General features: G+C 37.9%; 1 protein-coding gene across 1 annotated transcript; it reads right to left on the reverse strand.

Annotated features, from left to right (window-relative positions):
• Nucleotides 1–466: 466 nt before the first annotated feature.
• On the reverse strand, nt 467–5260 carry SPINK7 (serine peptidase inhibitor Kazal type 7). The gene is made up of 4 exons (XM_043981114.1): nt 5161–5260; nt 3559–3584; nt 2083–2207; nt 467–512 (listed from the first exon to the last, which is right to left on the reverse strand). The coding sequence occupies exons 1-4, from the start codon at nt 5219–5221 to the stop codon at nt 467–469; spliced, it is 258 nt and encodes an 85-aa protein (XP_043837049.1). The 5' UTR covers nt 5222–5260.
• Between the last annotated feature and the right edge of the window lie 21468 nt (nt 5261–26728).

The raw sequence follows: 26728 nt of genomic DNA on the forward strand, positions 1-26728 counted from the left end.
GTCCAGTGGCAAGATATATATATCAGTAGGACTGGGGATGACCCCAGATGTTTAAGGCAATTGGGGGTAAATGATTTGCGCAGGGTCACACAGCTAGTAAGTGTCTGAGGTGAGATGTGAACTCAGATCCTTCTGACTTCAAGGCCAGTGCCTTATCTACTACTCCACCTAGCTGCCCCATCCTGTGGTGGTAGACTGAGCATATTTATGTTATCCCTGAGAACCCGTTTTTACAACTGCATCCCAACTTTCAGCAATATTATTTTTATTGAGAAGGAAAACTTTGTTTTACAGATATGGGAGGGCAGGAGAGATACCACATGCATTTCCAGAGAATAGCAACTAGATTGGAACATTAGTCAGTCAACCCACACACATATGGGGAACATCAGGGAACCAGGATGGTTCAGATTGTGATGAAAATAATGAAGTTACCATTCTTCTATACTCTGGTTCATGGGGGGAGTTAGCAAGTTCCATCATGAAGATAAGTCACTTTTCCATTTGTTTTCCTAAGTGCAGAGACAGAAGAACAATTGTGAGTCACAAATTCACACAAAGTCAGGAATAGTAGTCACCTTCAGATAGCTGATTACTCCAAACTACCTAAGAGGGAAATTAAATTCCAGATGTGCTAAGGGACCTGTCTAAGGTTATACAGTGGCAAGGCTAGAACTAGAAGCCAGGTCTTTAGACTCCCAGATCAAGAATACTCATAGAATAATGATCTCAGAGTTAGAAGGGACCTCAGAAGTAATCTAGACCAAAGTTTCTTAAACTGTAGGTCACGACCCCATATGGGGTCACATAAGTGAATGTGGGGGTTGCAAAATATTTGGCAACAGTAAAAAGTTATGTATACCTATTTTATATAACTACATGCCTGGGGTTCATAAAAATTTATTGGGTGAAAAGAGGTCGAGAGTGGAAAAAGTTAAGGAAGCCCTGACCTAGATCAACCTATACTTGAATATTTCCCCTGAGGAAGAAAGTGCTTATCCCCCAAGAGGCCAGTCCACTATAAAACAACTCTTTTGTTAGTGTAAATAAGTAGGTATGCACACACATACATGCATGCAAGTATGTAAGTATATATGTGAATGTATATGAGAAAGTATAAATATCCCCACACATGTATCTATGCATGTGTGCATGTATGTATACACATGAATGTATATATGCATGTATATATACACCCACACATACACATATACATATACATACATATAAATGCTCTTACACTCATTGATTCTAGTTCTGCCTTCTGGGACCAAGCAGAAAAAGTAATTCCTCTTCTGCATAGAAGGACAACTATTTTGTTTTTGTCTTCAGAGTTTTTTTTCACACAAACTGCTCGACAGCCATCCATGTCTTCCCTATTTTATATTTGTGCAAGTGATTTATTGAGCCCAAGGGCAGGATTTTTTACACTTATCTTTATTGAATAGCATCATATTAGATTTAACCCAGTTTTGAGATCTTTTGGGTCTGAATTTTGTTTAATGTTTTAGCCATTTTTTAAAGCTGTGTGTCACCTGTAAATTTTTGTGGGCAGTAACTTTTGCTTTTAGGCAAATCACTGCTGAATATGTTGAATATTATAGGGTGAAGGAGAGAGATAAAAGGCCCTTTACTAGAGATTTCTCTTTGTGGGTATCTATCCATCACTCTTTAAGCCTTTAATTCAGATCATTCTGAATCTAGAAAACTATATTCTTTTTTTTTTTTTTTTTTTTTTTTTTTTTTTTAGCGAGGCAATTGGGGTTAAGTGACTTGCCCAGAGTCACACAGCTAGTAAGTGTTAAGTGTCTGAGGCCGGATTTGAACTCAGGTCCTCCTGAATCCAGGGCTGGTGCTCTATCCACTGCGCCACCTAGCTTCCCCGAAAACTATATTCTTAAGCAGCCTACAGGTCTCTAGCTTATCTATAAGTATTTCATGAAAGAATTTATCTAATGTATATATGTCTCCCTCATTTCCATGAGAGGCTAGTCTGGTAATTCAATTAGAAAAGAAAGTGCTATGTATGTATGAGGAAGTAACCCTCACCCTTCCATCCCTTCATCCCCTTTCCATACTCACAAGTTCTCTATGCACAGGTGACATCCATTTCCATAAGTTAAGTAGTCAGAACCACACACGGGGAAGTATGTAACAGGGCAGGGAATAGCTGACAGTGGAAACTTCTTATAAATGCTGCAGTCCTCCTAGAAAGGAGGAGAAAAGGAGGAGAAGGAGGGAGGGAGGGAGAGAGAGAGAGAGAGAGAGAGAGAGAGAGAGAGAGAGAGAGAGAGAGAGAGAGAGAGAGAGAGAGAGAGAGAGAGAGAGAGAGAGTTTGAGGGAGAACACTTCAAATTCTTGACCACAGAAGCTCATAAGATAGGCAGGTCACTGTGGTTCAGGGAAAAGAATCCTGGCATAATATCTAGAGACCTGCTTTCAAATCTTGACTCTGGCATGAACTTACAGGAAGCTCTCACAGTTAAATTACTTCCTTATCTAGGCATTAGTTTTTTCAGCTATAAAATGACTGGTTTGGATTATGTCAATGCTGAGACTCCTTCCAACTCTATTATTCTGCCTTAATTTCTAAGTCCCTCTAACCTCTAATCTTTCAAAGTCCATTCCAGCTTCAATAAATAATATTCTTAGTTCTAAGGGCCCTTCACATTTTGTTTTTCAGGCTCATGACAAATCTGAAGTTCTATGTTTTAATGTCCCTTCCAGATTGTCCTTTCTGCATCCTTTGATATTCTGACTCCATTTCACCCTTGCCTCTATGAAGAGGAGTTGATCTTAGACCAGTATACATCTCTGTGTCACAGAAGCAGAGCCTCCAGATCCTTCCTTTAATAATATCCACAAGCAAAGGTGAAGTGGGCAGGACCAATATATTCTAGAACAACCTCTTCCATCTGTCCACAATATTTCCTAATATTACCAAAGGTCATTTATGTAATTAGGAAGAGAAGGCTTCATTCTTCACGGAATTTTCTACAGGGGTGATGAGGCAAGGAAGTTACCTCCCTAGTTCAAGCTCCACTTTTCATCTCTCCTATCAACATACTTAGAAGTGACCCCTGCAATTCAATTCAATCTTGATATTTTACAACTAAGGAAACTAAACATATCAAGGAGGGGAAGTTACTTGCTTTTGGTCACACAATAATAGGTATTAGAACTAGAATTTGAGCATAGATCTCCTAGTCTTAAGTGTAAATGCTCTTTCAATGAGAAATCACTGCATGTAATAATAACTCATATTACACTTTACAGAGAATTTTCTACACAACTGCTTTGTGTGATCACTAGTGCAAGTATTATTGTTCTCATTTTATAGATGACAAAACTCAGAGAATGACAAATGACTCAGCTAATGTCAGACTTAGAACTCAAACCCAAGTCCTCTGACTACAAATCCACTGGAATGAGGCTGCTTCTCTTTAGGGTTCTTCTTGATGCCCACAGTGTAACATAGGTTTCATTGCTCATTAAATTCTTGCCTGATGAATAGATGGCAATGAAAAAATTGGAAAGAAATGAGAACAATCTACTTACCTTTCCTAAATTTTGACCAGGAATTCCTGAAACAAAAATAGAGATAGAAGTTCAGTTGAGTCTTTGTCCTCCTTCCCCAATTCAGGGACCAAGGCTGGGTAAGACTGCAAATTTTAAGTTCTAAACTGTCATTATAGGTCTACAATTTCGGGCAAGGCTGGTGGCCTCGGCCACTCTTATTCAGCCCAGGTCTGTCAGCAAGCTTTTTATTTTCTCTGTTATTTATCCACATAAATGTCATGGGAAGAGCACTTGACTTGAAGTAAAGAGACCTGGGTGAGGGACTGAGATTTCACACTTATTAGCTCTGTGACACTGGAAGGATGGAAGGAAAGAGACAAGCATGTATAAAGTTCATATTATATACTAGATATTGTACTATATTATTTCATTTCATCCTTATAACAACCCTGGGGTTAGGTGGTATTATTTTCCTCATTTTATAGTTTAAGAAACTAAGGCAGACTGAGGTTAAGTGACTTGGTCAGAGACATAGAGCTAATAAGTATCTGAGTCTTGACTTGAACTCAGGTCTTTCTGACTCCAGACCCAGGGCTCTGTGTATTGCACTACCTATCTGCTTCTAGGGAACTGGGTAAACCACTTGACGACTTGACCTCTAAGCCTCTATTTACTCATCTGTAAAATGGAACTACTTGCACTATTTACCTTCTAAGTATTTTAGGAAAGCATTTTGTAAACTTTAAGGAGAAGAGAAGAAGGAAATAAGCAAATATACAGCACCTACTATATGACAGGTACTATGCTAAATACTTTACAAACATTATCTCATTTGATCCTCAAAACAACCATGTGATGTAAATACCCTGCTAGTATTATCCTCTTTTTATAGTTGAGGAAGCTGAGGTAAACAGTTTAAGTGATTTGACCATGGTCACACAGTACTATGTTGGTCTGATGCTACATTTGAACTCAGGTTTTCCTTAATCCAAGACCAGACAAGTTCTCCATTGCACTGTCTAGCTACTAAGCTAGACATAAAGATCCAGATGTTTTGACCAGGAGGGAATCTTAGAATTTATTTAATCTAACTTCATTTTATAAATGAACTAGAACTTTCAGATCATAAAATGTTAGAACTGGAGGGTACCTTAGAATAAGCTCTTTCTACAGATGTAAAAAGAGAAGTGAATTAGCTTGTCCAATGTCACCTAGCAAAGCAGTGGCAAAGTTCAAACTTTCAGAAGTCAGGTATCTTGACTTGTAGGCAAGGATTTTCTCCACAGTGTCATCATATCTCTACAACCTATCTCTATATCAGGACAACCAGTTAATTCTAGGAATAAGAATAATAAATGACATCTATATAACTCTTTATCATTACTTTCCATATATTATTTAATCGGATCCTCAAATCAGTACAGTGAAGGAGACAGGACAAGTATCATTATCCTCATTTTAGAGCCTGGGAAACAAAATTCAGTGAAAGGAAATTACTAGACCCTGAAGGCAGGTCTCCTAATTTTCAGACAAAAATTTTTTTCTATGGAAAACCCTGTCAGGAAAACTCATCCTGTTGAGACCAGTTGGGGAAATTCCAAGTTTAGGACACTTTTAGAGAAGAAATTCTATTTTACTCACGGGAGGCCAGGCAGAGAGGAGCCAGGGCAAATAGTAGTAGATAGCCCCCACTGATCTTCATGTTCAAACTGGGAGAGTTGGTATCACTAGCAAGGGCCTTCTCCACAGAAAGTAGTGCATTAGTTCACAAGAGTGGGGTCATTTTTATATGCCCACAGAGTTATTCTCCACCTACATATTATAATCTTATAGATTATAGAGACACTATTCATAGGTCGTTGGCACACCCTGGGTGGGGGACCTCCTGTCACCTAATTAAGTCCAACCAGTCAGACAATTGGGTCATCAACTTTACTTGACATAATTGAAACTTCATTGATGCTTCTGAGAGTGTAGATTGTGTCATGTAATACTTCTCATAATTTCACATTTTTTTTTTCCACTCGGAACTTTTGATTTCATTGAAATAGAGAATTCTAATGAGTTCTCCCATAGACTTCTCTAGTGAAACTCCTCCAAGGCAGACCAATAACTTCTGTGCAACTCGAATTTAGAGATTTGGCTAGAGATTAAGTGATTTACCCAGAGTCATACAGTCAGTAGGCATTAGAGGCTAGACTTGAACCCAAGTCTTCCTGACTCTGAAGCTGGCTTGATATCCATTGCTGATTTTGATTTATGGTGCATTAGTAATAGTGACAATTCTTTAATGCCTTGTAGTTTACAAAGCACTTAGAGTTGTAGATAGAGTCTTAGATCTGGACCCAGAAGACCTGTCTTTGAAATGTCAGCTATCAGAATTGCTAATTGTGTGACCAAGGCTCCTCTCTGGGCCTCAATTTCTTCATCAATGAAAAGTGTAAACTCCATGGTTGCTTCTAGCTTTAAAAGTAAATGTTGTTCCTCACTATATCTAGGAAGTAGGAAGGGAATATCATTGTGTCCATTTGGCAGATGAGGAGAGTTTCATAGATATCCAGTGACTACCCCATTGTCTACTGTCTAGGAAGTGACAGAGCCTGGATTCCACCCAGCTCTTCTGTTCAGGACTCTCTCTGGTACATTTCACTGCTTTCCTAGGAAACATAGTTTATAGGTATGGGTCAACTTTCCTGTGTACAGAAGTTAGCCTGGATGAAAATTATTCTGCCCTACCATCTCTAAACTTGCAAAAAGCTCACCTAGAACAGGAAAAGTGAACTTCTAGAGATTAAGTATTCATTTTATACCATCTTCTTAATAGCTCTCCTGCTTGCCCCTTCTGAAGGAAAAAAGGTTTAGTAAGTGAAGGATAAGGACTTGAGCAGAGAGAGGAGTAGGACTCTAGGAGAAAGACAGGAAGGAATCAAGGAGTCCAATGTGACTCAACAATACAAGTTGTGAGGCAGTGTGATGTGGATAAAGACTCTTGAAGACCTGGTTTAAATCATGCCTCTTATACCTATTGTATGATTGTAAAGGAGGCACCCCCTAGAAGAGTTGTCTCCATCCTTAGAGGGAGTTTCCCCAACCAAAGTTCCCCATAGCAATGAAATCACAGGTCCATAGTAACCAAAAGCAGGTAGAGTCACAGAATAACATGAAATATTAGAATTGGACCTTGAAGACCATCTAGTGTAATCTCATCTTATGCATAAGGAACCTGGGGTCCAAAGTAGGGAAATAACTATTCCAGAGTCAGAGTGGATCAATGATAGGGTCAGAATTCCAACCAAAGTCTGCTGACTCCAACCACAAAACCTAAAATGAGTTCTTTCCTATTGTCCTTCCTCCCTCAAAAAAAAAATTCCAAAGACAATCTGACTGGAGACCCCTTGAAAAGTTTGGACCAATGATTGGCCCCTGGGAAAGTCTAGGGCTTTTAGGACGGGTTGCTATCAGAGGCCTACCAGAAGAAGTGCCTTCAGTGACAGAAGGGTTAGCATCATCATATATTTCTCATTCTATTTCTTATCTTAATCAATTCTCATCTGAAGGCATACTACTATTGGGGGAGGGGAGGGCAGCAAAAAGGTGGTTGACTTCTAAACATATTCTCATCTATACTCAGGCCACTTAGGAACTCCCAGGTGAAATGAGTCACCAAGGGGTAGCAAACGGACCTTCGACATCTTACAGTTAGGGAAATTGAGGCTCTGTAAGTTGTGACTTGTCCAAGGTTACCAAGGCAGTAAATAGCAGAAGTAGGATTTGAAATTAGTTCTATTTATAAATCCAGCTTCCCTCCACCAACCCTATATACCTGCCCCCCTTTCCCTCATTGTGAGAATGCTGCTTCTAAATAAGGAGGACTCTGGTTGTGGGAGAGAGTGACCCTCAGTGCCACTCAGACCCTCATCCCTTTGTCTGGTGATGTTCCCTTACCTGCAGCCTCAATGCTGTCCTCAAGAGTTTATGTGAAAGCTGTTAGTTGAACTACACAGACCAGTGAGTAAGGAGGAAAAGAAGGAGCTGTCTAGTATTAGGGGAAGTGAAGGGGAACAGGCTCTTATTAAACATCTACTATTTGTCAGGCACCATGTTAGGAGCTTTACAAATATTATTTGATCCTCACAACAACCCTGGGAGGTAGGTGCTGTTGAGGAAACTGAGACAAAGAGAGGTTAAATGACTTGCCCAGGGTCACAGTGCTAGAAATTGCCTGAAGCCAGATTTGAACTCAGATCTGTTGGACTATAGGCCCAGCCCTCCAACTATCATACCACAAGAAAGAACAGTGCCAGAAAAACAAACAAAGAACAATAATATTTATTTGCGTAGTGCTTTAAGGTTTACAGAGAACCTTAAATGTGTTATCTCACTTGATCCTCACAACAACCATATCCCTAAGATCCTAAAAGCACTGGTGGAATTCATTGCTAAGCTGCCAGTGGTAATTGTAAAATTGTGGAGAATGGGAAAGATGATGTAAAACTAAGTGTAAGCAAATATTGTCCCAGCTTTTTTTAATCAGGAATCTTTAAATTATAGTCCGATGATCTTGATGCTAGTCTCGGGAAAGTTCTAGAACATATTATTGAAAGAGTGGTAAATTGAGAGGAAGATGGTGATCACCAATAAGACAGATTGGGCCAGATTAGTCTCATTTCATTAATTTAAAAAAATTGATTACTTTTGTTTATAAGCCATGAACATATCTGAGTATTACCCTCTTCACTACCTGGATCCCTGGAATTAAACCTTCTGTTGTAAGAAAGAAAAACAGATAAGATCAACTGATACAGTTGTATACTTAGTAAGGTGTAAAATGTTTGGCTCTTAGTTCCAGGATTCTTCTAAAAGTGGAGGGAGGAGTTTTATTGTTTATTTCCCTGCATCATTGTAATTTTTTAAAAATTTTATTTATTTTATTTGGGAGGGCAGGGCAATGAGTGTTAAGTGACTTGCCCAGGGTCATACAGCTAGTAAGTGTCAAGTGTCTGAGGCCGGATTTGAACTCAGGTCCTCCTGAATCCAGGGCCAGTACTTTATCTACTGTGCCACCTCACTGCCACACATTGTAAGTTCTTAATTAATCAGTTTGACTTCCTTTTTTAGTGACCTTTTAATTTATATCATTGTCATCACTATATACACTGTTCTACTGATTTTGCTCCTTTTCCTCTGTATCAATTAATACAGATATTCCCATGTTTATCTGCATTCCTTATCCCATTTATTACTACAAAATGATATTGCTATATATTCATTTACATGACATAATTTTTTAGGCCATTCTCCAACTTTTGGACACTTGTTTATAGTTCTTTATCATTAAAACATGCCACTAAGATTATTTTTATATATTTTAGATTTTTATTTCTATCTTTCAGTTCCTTGAGATATATGCCTAGTAGTAGGATTGGTGGTTCAAAGGGTTTGAAGTGTTTAAATCACTTTTCTTGCATGATTTCAAACTGTTATGAAGAAAAGTTAGACTACTTCACAGCTTCATCAACAATGTGTTAGTATGTTTATCATCAATAACTCCAACATTGACTTTTATTGTTGCTTATCTTTAGCAATTTGATAGGTATGACAAGAAACCTTAGAGATATTTTAATCTGCATTTCTCTTATTTCATTTCCTCTTTCTTCTTCTTCTTCTTCTTCTTCTTCTTGGCAATAAGAGTTAAGTGACTTGACCAAGGTCACACATCTAGTAAGTGTCAAGTGTCTGAGGCTGGATTTGAACTCAGGTCCTTGTGAATGCAGGGCTGGTGCTTTATCCACTGTGCTACCTAGCTGCTCCTCTTGTTTTTTATGGGAATATCAGATTGGAAGATAAGGAGGATGCCACAGATATAGTAAGTATGATTTAGCAAAGCATTTGTTAAAATTTCTCATTCTGTCCTTGTGGATGGGATGTAGATATGAGGATTGTACTACTATACGGTTTGTTGGAAAAAGATTGGCTTGAATGACTGGACCAAAGGAATTCAATCATTAATAGAGCAATGTAAACTCAGAAGGATGTCTCTAAAAAGGTAACTCCATGGAGTTATCTTTCTGAAAAATAATAAACATTTGTATTTAAAGTTTTGAGTTCCAAATTATATCCCTCCTTCCCTTTCTCTCCTCCTCCTTCCCTGAGGCAGTAAGCAATCAGACATAGGTTACACATGTGCAATTATGTAAAACAATACCATATTAGTCATTTTGTATAAGAAAACAAATTTAAAAATGGAAGAAATAAAGTGAAAACTAGCATGCTTCAGTCTGTGTTCAATTAATATCAGTTCTTTCTTTGGAGGTGGATGGTATGCTTCATCACTAGTCCTTTGGGATTGTCTTGGATCATTATATTGCAGTTAAGTCATTAACAATTCTTCATCAAACAATATTGCTGTCACTGTGCACAGCATTCTCTTGGCTCTGCTCACTTCACTATACATCAGTTCATATAAGTCTTTTCAGGCCTTTCTGAAATCCTCCTGCTTGTTATTTCTTATAGCACAATAATACTTCAGTACAACCATATACCCCAGTTTGTTCAACCATTCCCTAATTGATGGGTGTTTCTTTGATTTCTAATTCTTAGACACCACAAAAGAGCTGCTATAACTATTTTTGTGCAAATAGGTCTTTTTCTCTTTTGTGGCATGTCTTTGGGATATAAACCTACCACTGGTATTATTGGATCAAGGGATATGCAGTTTTATAGCTTTTTGGGCATACTTCCAAATTTCTCCATAAAGTTATCTTTAACTATGTTCAACATTTTAATTGGTGCCTTTGATGAAGGCAAAACGATGGTATTAACTCTAAAAACGCTAAAGCTGGTGGAAGAGAAGATAGGCATTAAATTGGATAATGATGTCATCTCCTTTTTTCCAATCTCAGCAAATTAGAGTAATGGGTGAGTCTTTATTGGAATTGACGTAAATCCTACATTTCATTTCTGAAGATGAAGTGCCCAACTAGATGTTAGGGAATATGTGACTAAACAGTTTCTGTGAAAAATATAGTAATTTCATTGGAGTATAAGTTCAATATGAGATAATAGCATGTTATGGCAATGAAAAGACTTATCAGGATTTCACTCTACATTAATAGACATAAAGGATCCAAAAAGGGGAGAGGGGTGTGATAGTGTTGCTCTCCTCTGTCTTCATCAGACCACATCTGGAATGCTGTGATCAGTTCTGAGTGTCATTCCTCAAGGGGAATATAAAACCCTTCAAGTCTGTGGTAGTTTTTGTTCTGTTCTGTTCAGTTCTGTTTTGTAGTTGTACATTCAGTGCCTAACAGAGTGCTTGGTATAAATTATATGCTTCATAAATACTTCATGGAATGGATTGGATTAGATGAGGGTTGTCTTCTAGGATGACAATGGGACTGGGACTCTTTTGGTCCAGAGAGTACCCATGCTGATGCAATAATAGAGTCTTGATGTGTGGAATTTAGCATTATTATTATTGACGTATCTGAACTACTGATAAGTAAAAAGAATAATGCTAGCTGAAGGCAACTACATGCTATAAAGGAATTTTAGTGAGCTGAGAAAGAAATTCAAATTTATTCAGAATAGGTATATGAACTTGCAAATTACTTTTTCCACAAACATTACTCACCACTTTGGCATCATCTTACACTATGCTGCATGGGCATGTCTGACACTACGTACAGGACCTCACCCTGAAAAATATTTTGAAAGTAGGCCAAATCTTTGGATACACAGAGGAACAAACTAACTCTTGGAGAGAGTAAATGACTTGTAGTTGAGGCAGGAACACATCCCAGGTCTCTGAATTCTCAGGCCTTTGAACTCCCTGGTCTTGGCTTTCCATAAACTAGCCTATATGGTTCTGGGTGGTAAGTCCTGAACATTTATGCTCTGTAATGTTATCTGGTATTTCCAGTTGGCTTCTAACTTCAACCTAATGCATGCTATGAAAACCCTTGTGTCCATTCAATAGGACATGTGCTGACAGGTGGGCACTTCCTAATTCTGAGGATGCAAGAATGATTGGCTTGTTTACTTCAGTCAATATTTTCTCCAAGGAAGTAAGAATTTCCCTTGCCAGATGACTTCTTTCTGGTTCTTTGGATCTTTGGAACAATAAATTAATCAAAACTTACCCCAGAAGGTTGTTGTAAGGGAAACATGTTTCAAACTGTAATTCCCATAAAATGTGGCAGCATGCTATAGTGGGCCATGATTTCACTTCAGAAGACCTGGTTTAAATCCTGCCTTAGACACTTAGTAGTTGTGTTACCCAAAGAACATCGCTTAATAACAGTGGGCCTCACTTTCCTCATCTGTAAAATGAGGTCAGAATCTATGACCTCTAAGGTTCCATCCACTTCTAAACATATAATTCTATGACTGTTATCCTGATTATTCTTAAGCTGCTATTTAGTTCAACCCCTGCCTGAAACATGAATCTCCTCTTTAACATGTCTGGCAGGTGATTATCCAATCTCTCCTTGAAGACCTCCAGTGATTAGAAACTTTATCACAGTGGAATTCATTGCTGCACTTCTCTAATATTTAGAAAGTTCTCCTTTATATGTTTGGAAGGCACAGGATCATGGGATCACAAAATGCTAAGAGGGTTCACTGATCTCATTTAATAGTTCAACTCCTTCATTTTACAGATGAGGAAACCAAGCATCAGAAAGGTGAACAAAGTCAGTTTTCAAATCCAGGGCTTCTGACTCTGTCAAGCATTGATTCAACTGCCAAGCTGCCTTCAGGGGGCTTATATTCTTCTAGCATTAGTTTTGCCATAAGCTTTTGACCTTTAGAAAGTGACATCATCACTTTGCTCCTCAGTTTCTTCGTTATAAAATAATAGGATTAGATGATATATTTTCTAAGATTTTCCCCATTCTTTAACTAACTCTTTTTAAAAAAATCTTAATTTAATTTAATTTAATTTTTTTGGTGAGGCAATTGGGGTTAAGTGACTTGCTCAGGGTCACACAGCTAGCAACTGTCAAGTGTTTGAGGCCAGATTTGAACTCAGGTCCTCCTGAATCTAGGGCCAGTGCTTTATCCATTGTGCCACCTATCTTCCCCCAAGAGTTATATTCTCTTAAAGGGAAAAACAGTAAATCCTTAAAAGGACTGCAAAGAAGCCAGTAGCAACCTCAATTGGAGAAACAAAAAAAATCATGGAAGTAAACAGTATAAAGTAGGCATTTTTTCTTTAATGATCCTGGCCAGGACATTCTTTCATTTCTCAAATATCAAGAACCTCCCATAGTAATGGAAAGGAAATCCCTCTAAATGATAAAGACAGAGAGCTATAGAATCATGGACTCTTGGCTTTGAAGGGATTTTAACAATTATGTATTCCAGTCATCTGCCCAAGGTGGGTGTCCTTTGTATTACAGCACCAAGAAGTAATACTGACTTTTCGTGAATATCTCAATTCACAAGGAGTTCACTGCCTTATAAGATAACCTATTTTATTGTAAATTGACTATATATTTTTGGAGATTCTTGAATCTAGTACCAAATTTTGCCTCCTAGAAATTTCTATCCATTGATCCTAATTCTGCCTTTTGAGGACAACAGAACAAGTCTAATCCCCTTATCTCATGATAGCCCTTCAAATACTTTGATGAGATTATCATGACCCTCAAAATTCTGCTTTCCAAGATAAACATCTCTTAGATCCTTCATAGGACCCTCATATGCCATCATCTCCAGGCCCTTTATTATCCTAGTCACACTCCTCTGGATATTCCTCAGTTTAGCAAAAACTTTCCTAAAAATAAATATTAACTCTTCAGATGGGGTCTGATGAGGGCAAGTCCTTTAACTCCTCATTCTCAATGTCCCATGAGGGAGGAAGTCAATGGAGCCTGAGAGAAGGATTGCCTCATTTTCCTGGAACAGCCTCTCCCTATGAGATATTTCTCAGTACCCCTTGGAGACTTGCATTCACTTTGCACATAATAGGTGCCCAATAAGCCATTGAAAAACATATGGGAATTAAATAATTACCTTTGTGGCCGCACTGGCTACTGACCACTAGGCTGTAAACATATGATACCTTCATTTTCCCAAATTCTGCAGTTCTCCTCCACTTGAGTTTCATTTGTGGCTCCTTTTTTAATTGACTTTGCTATTGTTCACTGGGGTTTAGAAATGGGCTCACTCTTCATAAGTCGTTGCTTCATTAAGTTCTCTGCACTTGGTTTGTACAAGGACAAATTATTCTGTACAAATTGTTATAGTCTTCAGTAGCCTGCATTCAATGTTCCATGTCAACAGATAAATAAAATGCATTTCACCATCTGAGAGATAACACTCTCCCCTCTCATCATGTGAGGAGTCTAGGAGAGGAGGTAGGAAGTGAAATTGCATAGAAGCAGAAAACTCTGGAGAGAGAACATGGTCTTCCTACTGTCGAACAAGGTTCTCTTGGGCCTCTTCATCTTGGAATTGTCTGGTTTCTCGGGTGAGCAATGCTCTTAATCACAGGTGGGGACCCTCTGATTTGTTAGAGCCAATAGGAAGAAAACTCTGTTGCATTGCCTGGTCTGGGTTTTTCCTGTCAGTGTTGGGAACCCCTGAGCATCCATTAGGAAAAGATTTGCTTTGATACTCATTATGAAGTGTATTTCCTGATCAAACACTATATTAAGGTATTGTGCTGTCAGCCATTCAATTTCATTCAGCCTTTATTAAGCGCGTACTCTAGGCAGCAATTGGTGCTTTGAGCTGAGAGAGATAGAGTTTATATAAACAATGATCCTTGGCTTTGCAGAGCTTATGGTTTAGAGGAAAGCTAGATATCTATTGATGCAGAATAATACATTATAAATGTAATTTTTAAAGATCAGTAGAGTGATTTTTTAGCTAGATAATGCAGTGGATATAGCTCTGGGACTGAAGTAAAAAAAGATCAGAGTTCAAAGTTGCCTTCAAATATGTCCTAGCTGTGTGACCCTGGGCAAGTCACTTAGCATCTGTTTGCCTCAGCTTCCTAATCTGTAAAATGGGGATAATAATTTAGGATCAAATGCAATAATAATTGTAGAGTACTTAGCACAGTGTCTGGCATATGCTAAGCACTATATAAATGTTATCTATCATTTGCTTTCTGTACATAAATTCCCTCCAGTGATACACATATACAACTCATTTCTATCTAGGCCATCTAATAAATATGAGGCTATTTTGTGAAGGAACTCTCAGTTTTTTAGGAGCATGAGGAAAGGCCTTGCACAAGAGGCAATGCTCAAGCTGAGCTTTCAAGGAAACGAGATATTCTAAGAGATGGAGAAACTCAGGTCTTCTTAACCTGAAGGTAGGCCCATATCCACTAAACAAAAAATATATTAGAAGAATGCAAACAAAGCTTTATATCAGGTCAGTAAGAGACTATCATGAACTACAAGGGAATTAGGGAAGGCATGATGGAAGAGTTGGTCATTTGAGTTGGATTTTCAAAAATAGGTAGAAATGTAATAGGTGAAGAGAGTGAGAGAGGGCCTTCCACTTATATGCAATGCCATGAGGAAAGGCACAGAAATGTGAGAATATGGGCTATCTTGGAGGCACAGAGTGTAGAGCAGTTAGACTGGAGAGTAGAGTGCATAGAGGGAGTAAAGTGAGACAAAGATGGAAAAAGTTGAATGATGATATATTGTGGCAGATTTTGAATTGCAGAAAAAGAATTTTTATTTTCTTTAGTGGGAAAGAGGTCACCATTACAACTTTTTATCTTTTTGAGCAAAGGAGTGAGTTGACCAGCTCCAACTAGAATAATATTTTTGGCAGTGATGTGAAGAATGAATTATAAAGAGAGATGTCTGAATTAGAAAGACCTATTAGTCACCTACAGAAGTGGTTTAGATGAGTAACTGGAATAGGGTGGAGGCAGTGGGAATAGAGAGGAAGGAACAATTGCAAAAGACATTGTAGAAATGAAACAACAGGAAGGAAGAAAAAAAGAGTCAAGATATGTGCTAAGATTATAAACAAGGGAGACTAAATGAATACTAATGCTATTAGATGGAAATAATGAAACCAGAAGGATAAGCATCAGTAGGAGGTGGAGAGAGGGAAGATAAGAACCTTGGTTTTAATATATGAACCTTTCAAAGTAAAAACTACTTTGTGGAGAGTATATATAACATTATAACATTTATTTAGGTGAGTTGATACAGATTTGCCCAAGAAGGAGAAACTAGTGAATCACCAATCTTTCAATCTAATTAAAGTCTTACAAAGCAGTATCTGGTGACTGCACCATTCCCTGGTCCTTTGCTCTGAGTACACTATATAATCTTTGCTGCAAACCTATGGTCTCTTCAAATATTCAAGTCCCAAGCACCATATAAGGTAGAAGACCTTCTGAATGATGAGACGGTATTGTCTTATTCTACCATCACCTGACATCACTTCCCATGAAAGATTAAGTTCTTTAATTACTCTTGTGCTTTGGTTGCAGAGGTTTTCAGTGGGCTACAGTCTTCAGTATTCCAAAAGGTAAGGAATCTACAGATTGGACTTTAGGCCAGATTTCCAATTGTGATCATATGATGTAGAGCTAGAAGGGAGCATAGGGTTTACATAGTTCAACTTTCCCATTTCACAGATGAAGAAATCGAGACCCATAGTCATTAAGTCACTTGTCTATATGGTCTCACAGTGGTAAGTGGCAGAACTAGGTGAACCTTGGTCTTCCAACCAATTCAAGTGTTCCTTACATGACACCACCCCACTCAGCATCATACAATCTACGATGGACAAATTCTAAATGGAGAAGCCAATACTACTTTGTACTTCCTTTGTGTGGATAACACTCTACTTTGTTTTATAGTTATTGGAATAGTTATCTCAGCTCCCACACTGTTTTGGGAGCCTCATGAGAGCAGTATGGTTTAATGGAAATAAAATTGGTATGGAAATCAGGAGACCTCCTTTCTAGTCCCAGCTCTCTTGACTCCTTCTATGACCTTAGGAAATCCCCTCCATCTTATCTGGGATATGATTTTTTATATTATTTTTTTTCCATTTATAAAATGAGGAAGTTGGACTGGATAATCCCTAGGGTCCCTTTCAATTCTAAATCCACTGACATATATTAAAGGTCTTTTTAGTACTCCAACATTTTGTGTTCTGTGTTGTAGGATTCTTTTCCAGATTCCAATGGTTTATGATTTTACAACAGCAGGTTATATATCTGTGTTATCTCTCCAGACATTTAGTATAGAGTTATGCACACAATTAGGCAGGCTCTTAATGAATGAATGAGTTAACACATGAGGGAACATTAGATGAATAGCTTGCATTTCACTTGTTAAATGATAGAATTTATCATTAGGCAGAAGACACAAAAAATGGAGCTCTAGAAAAGACTATCAGAATAGATGTCTATATTCATTCAATAATTTATGTAAAAGAGTTTGATGGTAGAGTCAATGAATATTAGTTGCCTCATAGATCAGGTGTCAATAACTGTACATTGCACTATTATTCATTGTTACAGGAATGGCTAGTGAGCAAAGAAATAGTGATTATTCTAAGTCAGCAATTAAGAACAAGTCACATAATACTAACCTTATTTCCTTTTTCAACAGAGTTTCTAAAATGAAATTGCAGAGTAATGTTATAAGCATAATATACCTGTACTCCCATTATGCTTCTGGACAAAATGGAGAGATATTTCCTGGTTGATAGTAGAATTAGGCAAATTCAGAAAGGATAGAATCACTGAATTCAAAGGGTGGTGATTGATCAATATTCTCCTTTTTTCCAACATAAATATTTTATTATTTTCCAGTTACATTTAGAGATAGTTTTCAACATTTGTTTTTATAAGATTTCTGCTTTCAAATTTTTATCCTTCCCTACACTCCTTCCACCCTCCCCAAGATAGCAAGTAATCTGATACAGGTTATATATGTACAACCACATTAAACATGATCAATATTCTCCTTGAGGAAAGTTTCTAGGGGAGTACTTTGGGACTCTCCCAGCCTTAACTCTTATATATATATATATATATATATATATATATATATATATATATATATTTTTTTTATTTTTTTTGCGGGGCAATGAAGGTTAAGTGGCTTGCCAAGGGTCACACAGCTAGTAAGCGTCAAGTGTTTGAGGACAGATTTGAACTCAGGTCTTCCTGAATTGATGGCCAGTGCTTTATCTACTGTGCCACCTAGCTGCCCCCTCATACATTTTTATCAGTGATGTGGATGAAGTCATAGATGGTGTGAATATCATATTTATGGGTGATATGAAGCAAGGAGAAATAAGTAACATATTAGATTGTACTATGGTACAGTGGAAAGAATACTGGGCTTGCAGTCAAATGACTGGGTTTGGTTTTGAATCCTTACACTAATATTTAATAGCTCTGTGACATTAGAAACCGAGGAATCTCCAAGCTTCACTGTCTTTATCTATAAATTGGGGCTAATAATATCTATCCTATCAATATTGTAGGAGTGTTCCACATAAAGTGTTTTGTAAATCTCATGGTACTATATAAAATAAGTTATTATTGGTACTAATAAGGGATTGGCAAACTACACAGCCCATCAGTCAACTGTGGCCTGGTACCTGTGTTGTATGGCCCAGAATTAAGGCAATACAAAAAGAGTAAGGTGGCCTAGCTTGGCCCTCAGGCCAAAGTTTGCTGATCATCATTATTATTATTATTATTTTTTGCAATGATGGTTAAGTGACTTGCCCAGGGTCACACAGCTAGTAAGTGTCAAGTGTCTGAGACCAAATTTGAACTCAGGAACTCCTAACTCCAGGGCCAGTGCTCTATCCACTGCTCCACCTAGATGTCCCTATCTTTATTATTATTATAGATATTGATGATGAGTGGATATCCCCAAAGAGTTCAATAATTGTCTGAACTAAATGATAAAATTGAGTAGTGATACATGTAGTCAGTCCCATAACATGAGTAAAATAAATTAATCTTTTAAGTACCAGATGTGGAACATGTGGGTTGGCAGTAGTTTATATTCAAGCTGTTTTAGTAAATTTAAAGTTTAAAATGAACTAATGTTATTATGACAGTCCCAAAAACCATTGTGATTTTTGGTTGTATAAGGAGTGAGAGAGGTGATCTTCAAACCATCGACTACCTTGGTGAGATATCTGGAATATTGTATCCAGATATGGGCACTACAATTTGGGAAGGTTATTGATATCTAAATGATACTAGAACTTGAGGAACAGGATTTTGAAAGGAACTAGACACCATGGCATAGTCCCAGTCTGCCATAGTCCAATTGTTTGATGAAAAGGGGAATGTTTGAACTGGGGTTCTGGGGGAGGAAAGATTTGAATGGAGGCTTTGGGGGGGATAGTTTTTTAATTCAAGTATTTCAAGTGCAATCATATGAAAGGAATGTGAGGCAAAAAGCAGAGATCTTCAATCTGAATCTAGAAGATCGCTGTTCAGAGATGTTGAATTGGGGTTTCCTACTGGTGTATGAGTTGAATTAGATGCCCTTTGAGTTTTCTTTCAACTCTGAGATTTTATTATTCTTTGATTACTCTTAGGACAGCTAGATGGCACAGTGTATAGAGAAACAGGCCTGGAGTCAGGAAGACCTGAGTTCAAATCTAGCCTCAGACACTTAGTATCTGTGTGACCCCGAGCAAGTCACTTAACCTTGTTTGCCTCAGTTTCCTCATCTGTAAAATGAGCTGGAAAAGGAAATGGCAAACTACCCCAGTGTCTTTGCCAAGAAAACCTTGAGTGGAGTCACTAAGAATCAGACATGTCTAAAATGAGTGAGCAACAATGATTACTCTTATTTTGTGAAACACTGGGTGGAGGGGTCACACTAAAACAAGTGGGTGAAGTTTATAGGTTATAGTTTATAGTTTATAGGTATACAGATCTAGGTTTGATATAAGGAAAAACTTCCTAATAATTGACATTTTCTGAAAGCAAGATGAGCTGTGTAGATAATCAAATGGAGGACTGATGACTATGTTTCAGGCATTCTGTTGTGGTTATCTTGCTCTGGTATGGCTTGGACTAGATTCCCTCTGAAATTATTCTTTTTTTTTTTTTTTATGAGGCAGTTGGGGTTAAGTGACTTGCCCCGGGTCACACAGCTAGTAAGTGTTGAGTGTCTGAGGCCGGATTTGAACTCAGTTCCTCCTGACTCCAGGGCTGGTGCTCTATCCACTACGTCACCTAGCTGCCCCTGAAATTCTTAACCTTGGAATAGAGGGAGTTCATGGTTTAGAAATACAGGCCTTGGGTTTGAACTCTAGTCTGATAGAGCCTGAAGCCTAGACAGGCTCGGTCTTCCTTTACCAGTAAGTTGTATTGAAGCTAAGAGCATTAATTATCATTAATACTGTTGATTTGACAAATTTGAACTTGTCATAGGATTTGCTCCGTGTTTTATATTTTATTTTTTATGATTTTCCCAGCCTAACTGTCAAAAATTCATAAGAGAATTTGAAAAAGGAAGCAAGGAAGAGAGGAAATGCTCACCGAATGTTGACCCAATATGTGCCTCTAACCGCCGCACTTACAAGAACCCATGTGAATTCTGCTTAGCATACAAGTAAGGACAGACAAGTTTCATACTTTTTTCTTAATCTTTTGAAATAACTCAAGGGATCATTGATAGATGTGACAAAGATGTGGATTTTTACTGATTTGTTGACTTCTAAAGTAGCATCCACTTTGCAAAAGGGACCAAGTTACTTGATTATGACTATTCTATTCTGGGGGAAAAGAAAAAGTCTTAAAAATATCAGGCCTGCATTGGGGACATCTAATTTCAACAAATATTCAATTAATCAACATTCCTTAAATGTCTAGTATGTGTAATGCCTTGAATAAAAGCAGTGTTGGAAGGTAGTTTGGTGTAGGAGAAAGAACCCTGAATTTAGAGTCAAGAATCCAGTGGGATCTTGGGCAAATCAATTCTCCCTAGGTATCAGTTTCCGGATTTGTAAAATGCAATGTTCAGAGTATCACTAAAGTCCTTTCTATCTTTAAATCTCATGACTCTTATGAACAAGACAGAAAAAATGCATAATGGAAAGAGATCTTGCCTAAGACACAAGAAGACTTGGACTCAGGTCCTGTCTCTGACACTGACTGGTTCTGTGACTCGGGACAAGTCATTTAACTTTTTAGTGCTTTAGGCAACTTTGTAAGACTGTAAATTGTAGAGAAGCTGATAACCTGCATTGGTAGAGGGAGTTCCCTGCACCAATAAAATCCAAAATGCAATCTTTATTGGAACTCCTTAACTTTGAGGAACTTATAGTCTATAAGAAAGATAAGGCTCAGCATGTTTATAACTATGCCAGAAATTATAAACTGATCAGTATATAAAAGGGGCATAAACAAAATGCTTCCATATCAGATATTAACTCACAGTTTTGCAGTATGTTAAAGATTTGAAAGCACTTAACTTGAATATTTGTCAAACAGAGTTAGTTTCCCTTTTAATGGATTAGGAATTGAAACTCCAACAGGTTAACTGACTTGCCCAGGGTTATACAGTTACGGGTAGTAAATTTGCCAGTGTGGATTAAGGCCTTAGGTTTCTAGACTCCCACTCATACTTCTACCTAAAATGGGGGGGGGGTGTAATCCGGAGGCAGTGGATATAGCACTGGGCCTGAGTTCAAGTCTAGCTATTAATAGCTAGGTGCCCCTGGGCAAGACATTCAACCTTTGTTTGTCTCACTTTTCTCATTTGTAAAATGGGGACATAATAGCACTTACTTGATTGTTGTGAGGATCAAATGAATTACTATTTGTAAGTATGTTTTGCATATAGTAGGTGTTATAGAAATGTTAATTTCTGTCTCCTCCTCCTAATCAATGCTGTTTGGAGGCATGAAAGAGGATTACAGAGAGAGGCAGCATGATATCTGGGCCTTGAGAAATGGGAAAGGTTTTAATAAATTCAGATGTGAGGACACACATTTTGAGCTTTTAAGAATTAGTATCAGCAAGAGCATGTGATGTGCTGCTCAGGCACTGGCTAGTAATCACATAATTATAGTGGTTGAAATGGAAGGGCCTCAGAGAGCATTTCATCAAACTCCAAATCAAATGGGCTCCCCTGTTACTTTATTCCTGACTACTTAAACAAAATCAATTCAAGAAATATTTATCAAGCACTTCCTTTGTTCTGAGCACCAGTAGATATCATGCCTAAGGCTTGAATTTTGGTTTTCCTGACTATGAGGCTGGCTTTTTATGAACTATTCCATTAATGTTGAACATTTTGTTTTGTTTTGTGGCTTCAGGAAACAGGTTGGGGTCAATGAATGTGGTCGTAATTTCCCAAATTCTATTCTGTCTATTCTTCCTCTCCTATTCTATTATTTACCAAATTCATTATCTGACTACAGGACCTCTTTTAGATATATACACTCATGGACTGACTCAATGTATTGTCAATCATTGAATTGTTTTTCTCAGATTGGATAAAAGACATTTTTTATCATCTTGGTTTTTATTGCACTTACTGTTTTTTAAATGTATTTTATTTTTTTTAATTTGGGGGGGGTTTGCGGGGCAATGGGGGTTAAGTGACTTGCCCAGGGTCACACAGCTATTAAATGTCAAGTGTCTGAGGCTGGATTTGAACTTAGGTCCTCCTGAATCCAGGGATGGTGCTTTATCCAATGCACCACCTAGCTGCCCCACACTTACTGTTTTGCTAATATCTTTTGAGTGGTCTTGGATTGCATTGACATCATCAGAAGAACTAAGAGAAAATTGGAAAACCTCACCATAAATAGAGAAATGTCTTATTCATTTGGGCACTTTGAAGGGTATCCTCCAAGATTAAAACCTTCAATGAACATATATCTCATTGTGTTATTCCTTTTTCCAAACTCTATTTGACCCCATCCATTAGTGGAGAATTCATTATCTTATAATTCTAATATTATGTATTGTTTTTTTGGTGGGGCAATGAGGGTTAAGTGACTTGCCCAAGGTTGCACAGCTAGTGTCAAGTGTCTGAGGCCAGATTTGAACCCAGGTATTCCTGAATCCAAGACCAGTGCTTTATCCACTGCACCATCTAGTTCCCCCCCAACCCCGCCACTTAATTCATTATCTTAAAAGACAACATTTTCTTTGCTTTGCTGGATATTTCCAATTATCAAGAAGTTTCCCATATCTTCCCACAATTTAGACATTAAGTCTGATGATGAAATTAGCATTGTTTGGGTTGAGAGATGTTTAATACTCCAAATTATAATTTTGGATTAATCTTCATTTCTATCTTTTGTTCCTTAGATATTTACAAGCAACAATTTACTTTATGCATTATGGTGACTGCTGACTTTTTCCGGTTTCCATAGGATGACATCTGTCCTCAACACTTCCCTGATGCATGTTCTTCAAGAGAACTATTCTTTTCCACTTTTGCCTAGGAAGCTCCTTGTGAATGTAGCTTGATTTATTCATTGAAAAATTGTATCCATATATTGTTCCTAAAAAAGGGACCATTAAAGCATTTCCCAGAGACATACTCTATTGGGTATAGGAACATCCATAATAAAATCTATTTCCATTCGTAACTCTGATTATTTAATCACTAAGAGAAACATGGGCCCTAACTAAACTTCTGTCAGTCTATCAAGGCTAACTCAAGGGCTCCTAGATACCAAACTATGGATTGGAAGTCCACTTTCTTCCCAGTTGCTATGCTTACCCAGACTCTACATCCCAGGTTACATCTTTTGGCCTGTATGAAACACGGCTGTCTTTCTTGCTTTAACACACATGCTCTTGAGTTCTCCAAATCTATGACTACCATGTTTAGACAGAATCTTAATTGGGGTGGAGTAACAGGGTTTTTGCTCTAGGGTACAGAATATAGAAGGTGTTGTCTTTTTTGCAGGTAGAAACAACAGAATTTAACATCTATCTACTTCCTCAGAATAACTAGTTAAAATAAGAGTCTCTCCATCCAAGAGTCTCGGTTTCTCTCCCATGAGTCAGTGTTCTGGCATTCTTTTACCTGAAGATGCTATTTGCCTGAGGCGTAGGGATAAAGATTCCATGCTGATGACCCATTTTCAGAACCTGCCTCTATTCTCTACCCATTCCCATGTGTGCTTACTAATTCCAAGGGCACTCAGGGTAAAGTAGAAAGAAGAAACTGAAGGTCAGAGAAATTAAATTACTTTCTAGGAGTTACAAGGGTGGAAGGTAACACAGTCAGGATCTATACCTAAGTCACTTTACAAATTCAGGCATCTTTTCACGACACCAAGCCACCTCTCTCCCATCAGTGTACCTATATTTTAGGATATCTTTCAAGATTTCCTTGAACAGGTAGTGAACCAACATCAGCTGTCCAGAAATTATACACATTTGCAATCTCTGGGTCTGCCTAGAAGTGGCAATATAATATACATACTTTATGTGATTGAAGCCTTAGGTGACTGGTAAATTCTTTTTGTCTCACAAATAATCATCCCAAGGATGATAGATGCATAAGGAGATCTAGAAATCATGTGGCTCCATGCACCACACTTAACCATGAAAAAAAATTAATGAGACCCAGAGTGGGGAAATGACTTGCACAAATTTATTATCATCTTTATTGCTAGCCCATGACAAGGAGAGTATGTGTGAACAAGGACAAATGAGGACCTTCTAAAACAATTTACACATATATTACTTTTTTTTTTTTTTGCAGGGCAACAGGGGTTAAGTAACTTGCCCAGAGTCACACAGCTAGTAAGTATAAGTGTCTGAGGCCTGATCTGAACTCAGTTCTTCCTGAATCTAGGACCAATGCTTTATCCACTGCACCACCTAGCTGCCCCCTACATATATTACTTTTGATAACCATTATACTCATAGCAAATATTCATTTTTGCCTATGATTTTTCATCAGTAATTCCATAAGATATGTTTTCATTAAGGAGAATATTATCATTCTGATCAAAGAATCACAGTAATAGATCTAGATCCAAAAAGGACCTTACAAGTGATCTAATCCAATCCCTTAGTTTTATAGATTTGGAAGCTAAGGTCCAAAAAGGCTAAGAGTAGTTTGTCCAGGGTAACCTAAATAGTAAATCACAAAGCAGGAATTTGAATTTAAATTTTGGATTTCCAAAGTTCAACCTTCTTTCTACCATACCTTTAATAAATCTCTTACAACACAAGTATTGGTACTCTCTCTGGCTGTTAGGTGGTACAGTGGATAGAGTGCCAGGCCTGGAATCAAGAAAACTCCTCTTCCTTCCTGAGTTCAAAAATGGCCTCAGACACTTACTAACTGTGTGACCCTGGACAAGTCACTTAACCCTGTTTGCATCAGTTTCTTCACCTTTAAAATGAGGTGGAATGGGGTCATGAAGAATCAGATACAACTGGAAAACAACTAAACAACAACAACTAGCTGCACAGGTCACAACTCATACATACTTTTTCATTCCATATAATTCTTCTGCATACCTTCTGTATGGAGCAAACTGCCTCAGTTTACCCAAATAACTCGAGGAGACCACCAAGTCAAGCAGAGACAGATTTATTACATCCTCATGAGGACAGGCAAAACCCAATTACACATTGAAGTCCTGCAAAGATATGCCCAATCCTCTAGGTTTTTATAGTAATCTTGAAACGGACTGTCCCCACGTACACCTAGGGTGGATGAGCTCACAATCTAACATCCAATCCTGTCTCACCCAGGGTGTGTATGGAGACATGCATACGTGTTCCAGGGACAAGGGGGAAAAGGGGAGGGGGAACAAGGTCAAACCAAAGGATAAGGAAACAGGGGAGTGAGAGTCAGATGTTTCACATCTCACAGTTCCCACTGACTCCCCTCTCCAGGCCCCTGTCTCTAAAGATAAGGATGACAGGGTTAAAATTTATCTTTGGCTATGTTGGGAAGAAAAGAATAATCCATTGTTGGGACCCCAGGGCCAAGGGGATTCTGCTCTGAGAAAAAGAGACAATGTTACTTAACATCTGGTCTCAACTCAATGGCTGCATCCTGTGCCGAGTCCCGTCCTTTCTTCTTGAGTCCCGAGTATTGAATTGGTGGGCTAACTCCCTGACCCACTGACTGGGGTTCTGACACATGATAGATTGCAGACAAAACTAATATGTAGCTGACAAGTGGGGAGACTGAGCAGAAGTAAAAATACTGTTAATTGGCAATAAAACTTAAAGGAGACAGTGAGAATTTTGACAAGCAATAAACTTCTAAATAAACTATACTGGGGCAGGTCTGGGTACCTTCCAGACCCCATGGTCTGAGTTTAATCTGACTCAAATCCATAATCATATCATACACTTCTATAGGAGCTACATATGCATAGCCTACCCTCCTCCTCTTAATCTGCTGGGAGCCTCCCTCTGCATATCTTGACACTTCATGGGCATCTATGAAATATAGGATTATCCCTTGCTCCCTCTATGTGAGTTTCAAACATCCTTATATCGTCATATATTCTTCTGCTCATGGTCTATATATATTGTCCTGAGAAATTCTTCATTGATAAGGCATGGTAAACTTTTCATGCTCCCTATACATCTTTTCATTAGTTCTGGGGTGATTGACAACTCTAATTCTTTATAGAATGTGTCATTGGATGACTGATAGTCATAGAGCTAGAAGAATATTGGTTCTAAAAAGAGGGACATTTGTTTCAGGAGTATACTTTTGGTCATTAAAAATAATATGTGCCTTCTTAAACACAATAGAAACTGTTTTCTGCCTATTTAATTTTTTTAAATTATAAAAGTATTTTATTATTTTCCAGTTACATGTAGAGATAATTCTCAACATTTGTTTTTATAAGATTTCTAGTTTCCAATTTTTCTCCCTCCCTCCTCCCCCTCCCCAAGACAGCAAGCAATCTGATATAGGTTATACATGTACAATAACATTAAACATAATTTTGCATTAGTCATGTTATAAGAGAAGAATAAGAGCAAAAAGGAAAAAACCTCAAAAAAGAAAAACAACAGTATCAAAAACAAAAGAAATACTATGGTTCAATCTGTATCCATATTCCACAATTCTTTTTTTGTTTTTTCCTGGATTTGGAGAGCCTTTTCCATCATAAGTCCTTTGGAACTATCTTAGACCATTGTATTGATGAAAAGAATCAATTCTATCACAGTTAATCAACATATAATGTTGATGATACTGTGTACAATGTTCTCCTGGTTCTG

The sequence above is a fragment of the Dromiciops gliroides genome, chromosome 2 (genome assembly GCF_019393635.1).
Source record: "Dromiciops gliroides isolate mDroGli1 chromosome 2, mDroGli1.pri, whole genome shotgun sequence".
Lineage (NCBI taxonomy): Eukaryota > Metazoa > Chordata > Mammalia > Microbiotheria > Microbiotheriidae > Dromiciops > Dromiciops gliroides.

Excerpts from the sequence above, each read along its gene's own strand:
- SPINK7 (XM_043981114.1), bottom strand. The coding sequence starts at position 5,221 with ATGAAGATCAGTGGGGGCTATCTACTACTATTTGCCCTGGCTCCTCTC. Across the intron at positions 3,585-5,160 it reads TCCTCTCTGCCTGGCCTCCC|GAATTCCTGGTCAAAATTTA; the intron begins GTGAGTAAAATA and ends TTTTTGTTTCAG. Across the intron at positions 513-2,082 it reads CACCTGTGCATAGAGAACTT|GAAAACAAATGGAAAAGTGA; the intron begins GTGAGTATGGAA and ends CTCTGCACTTAG.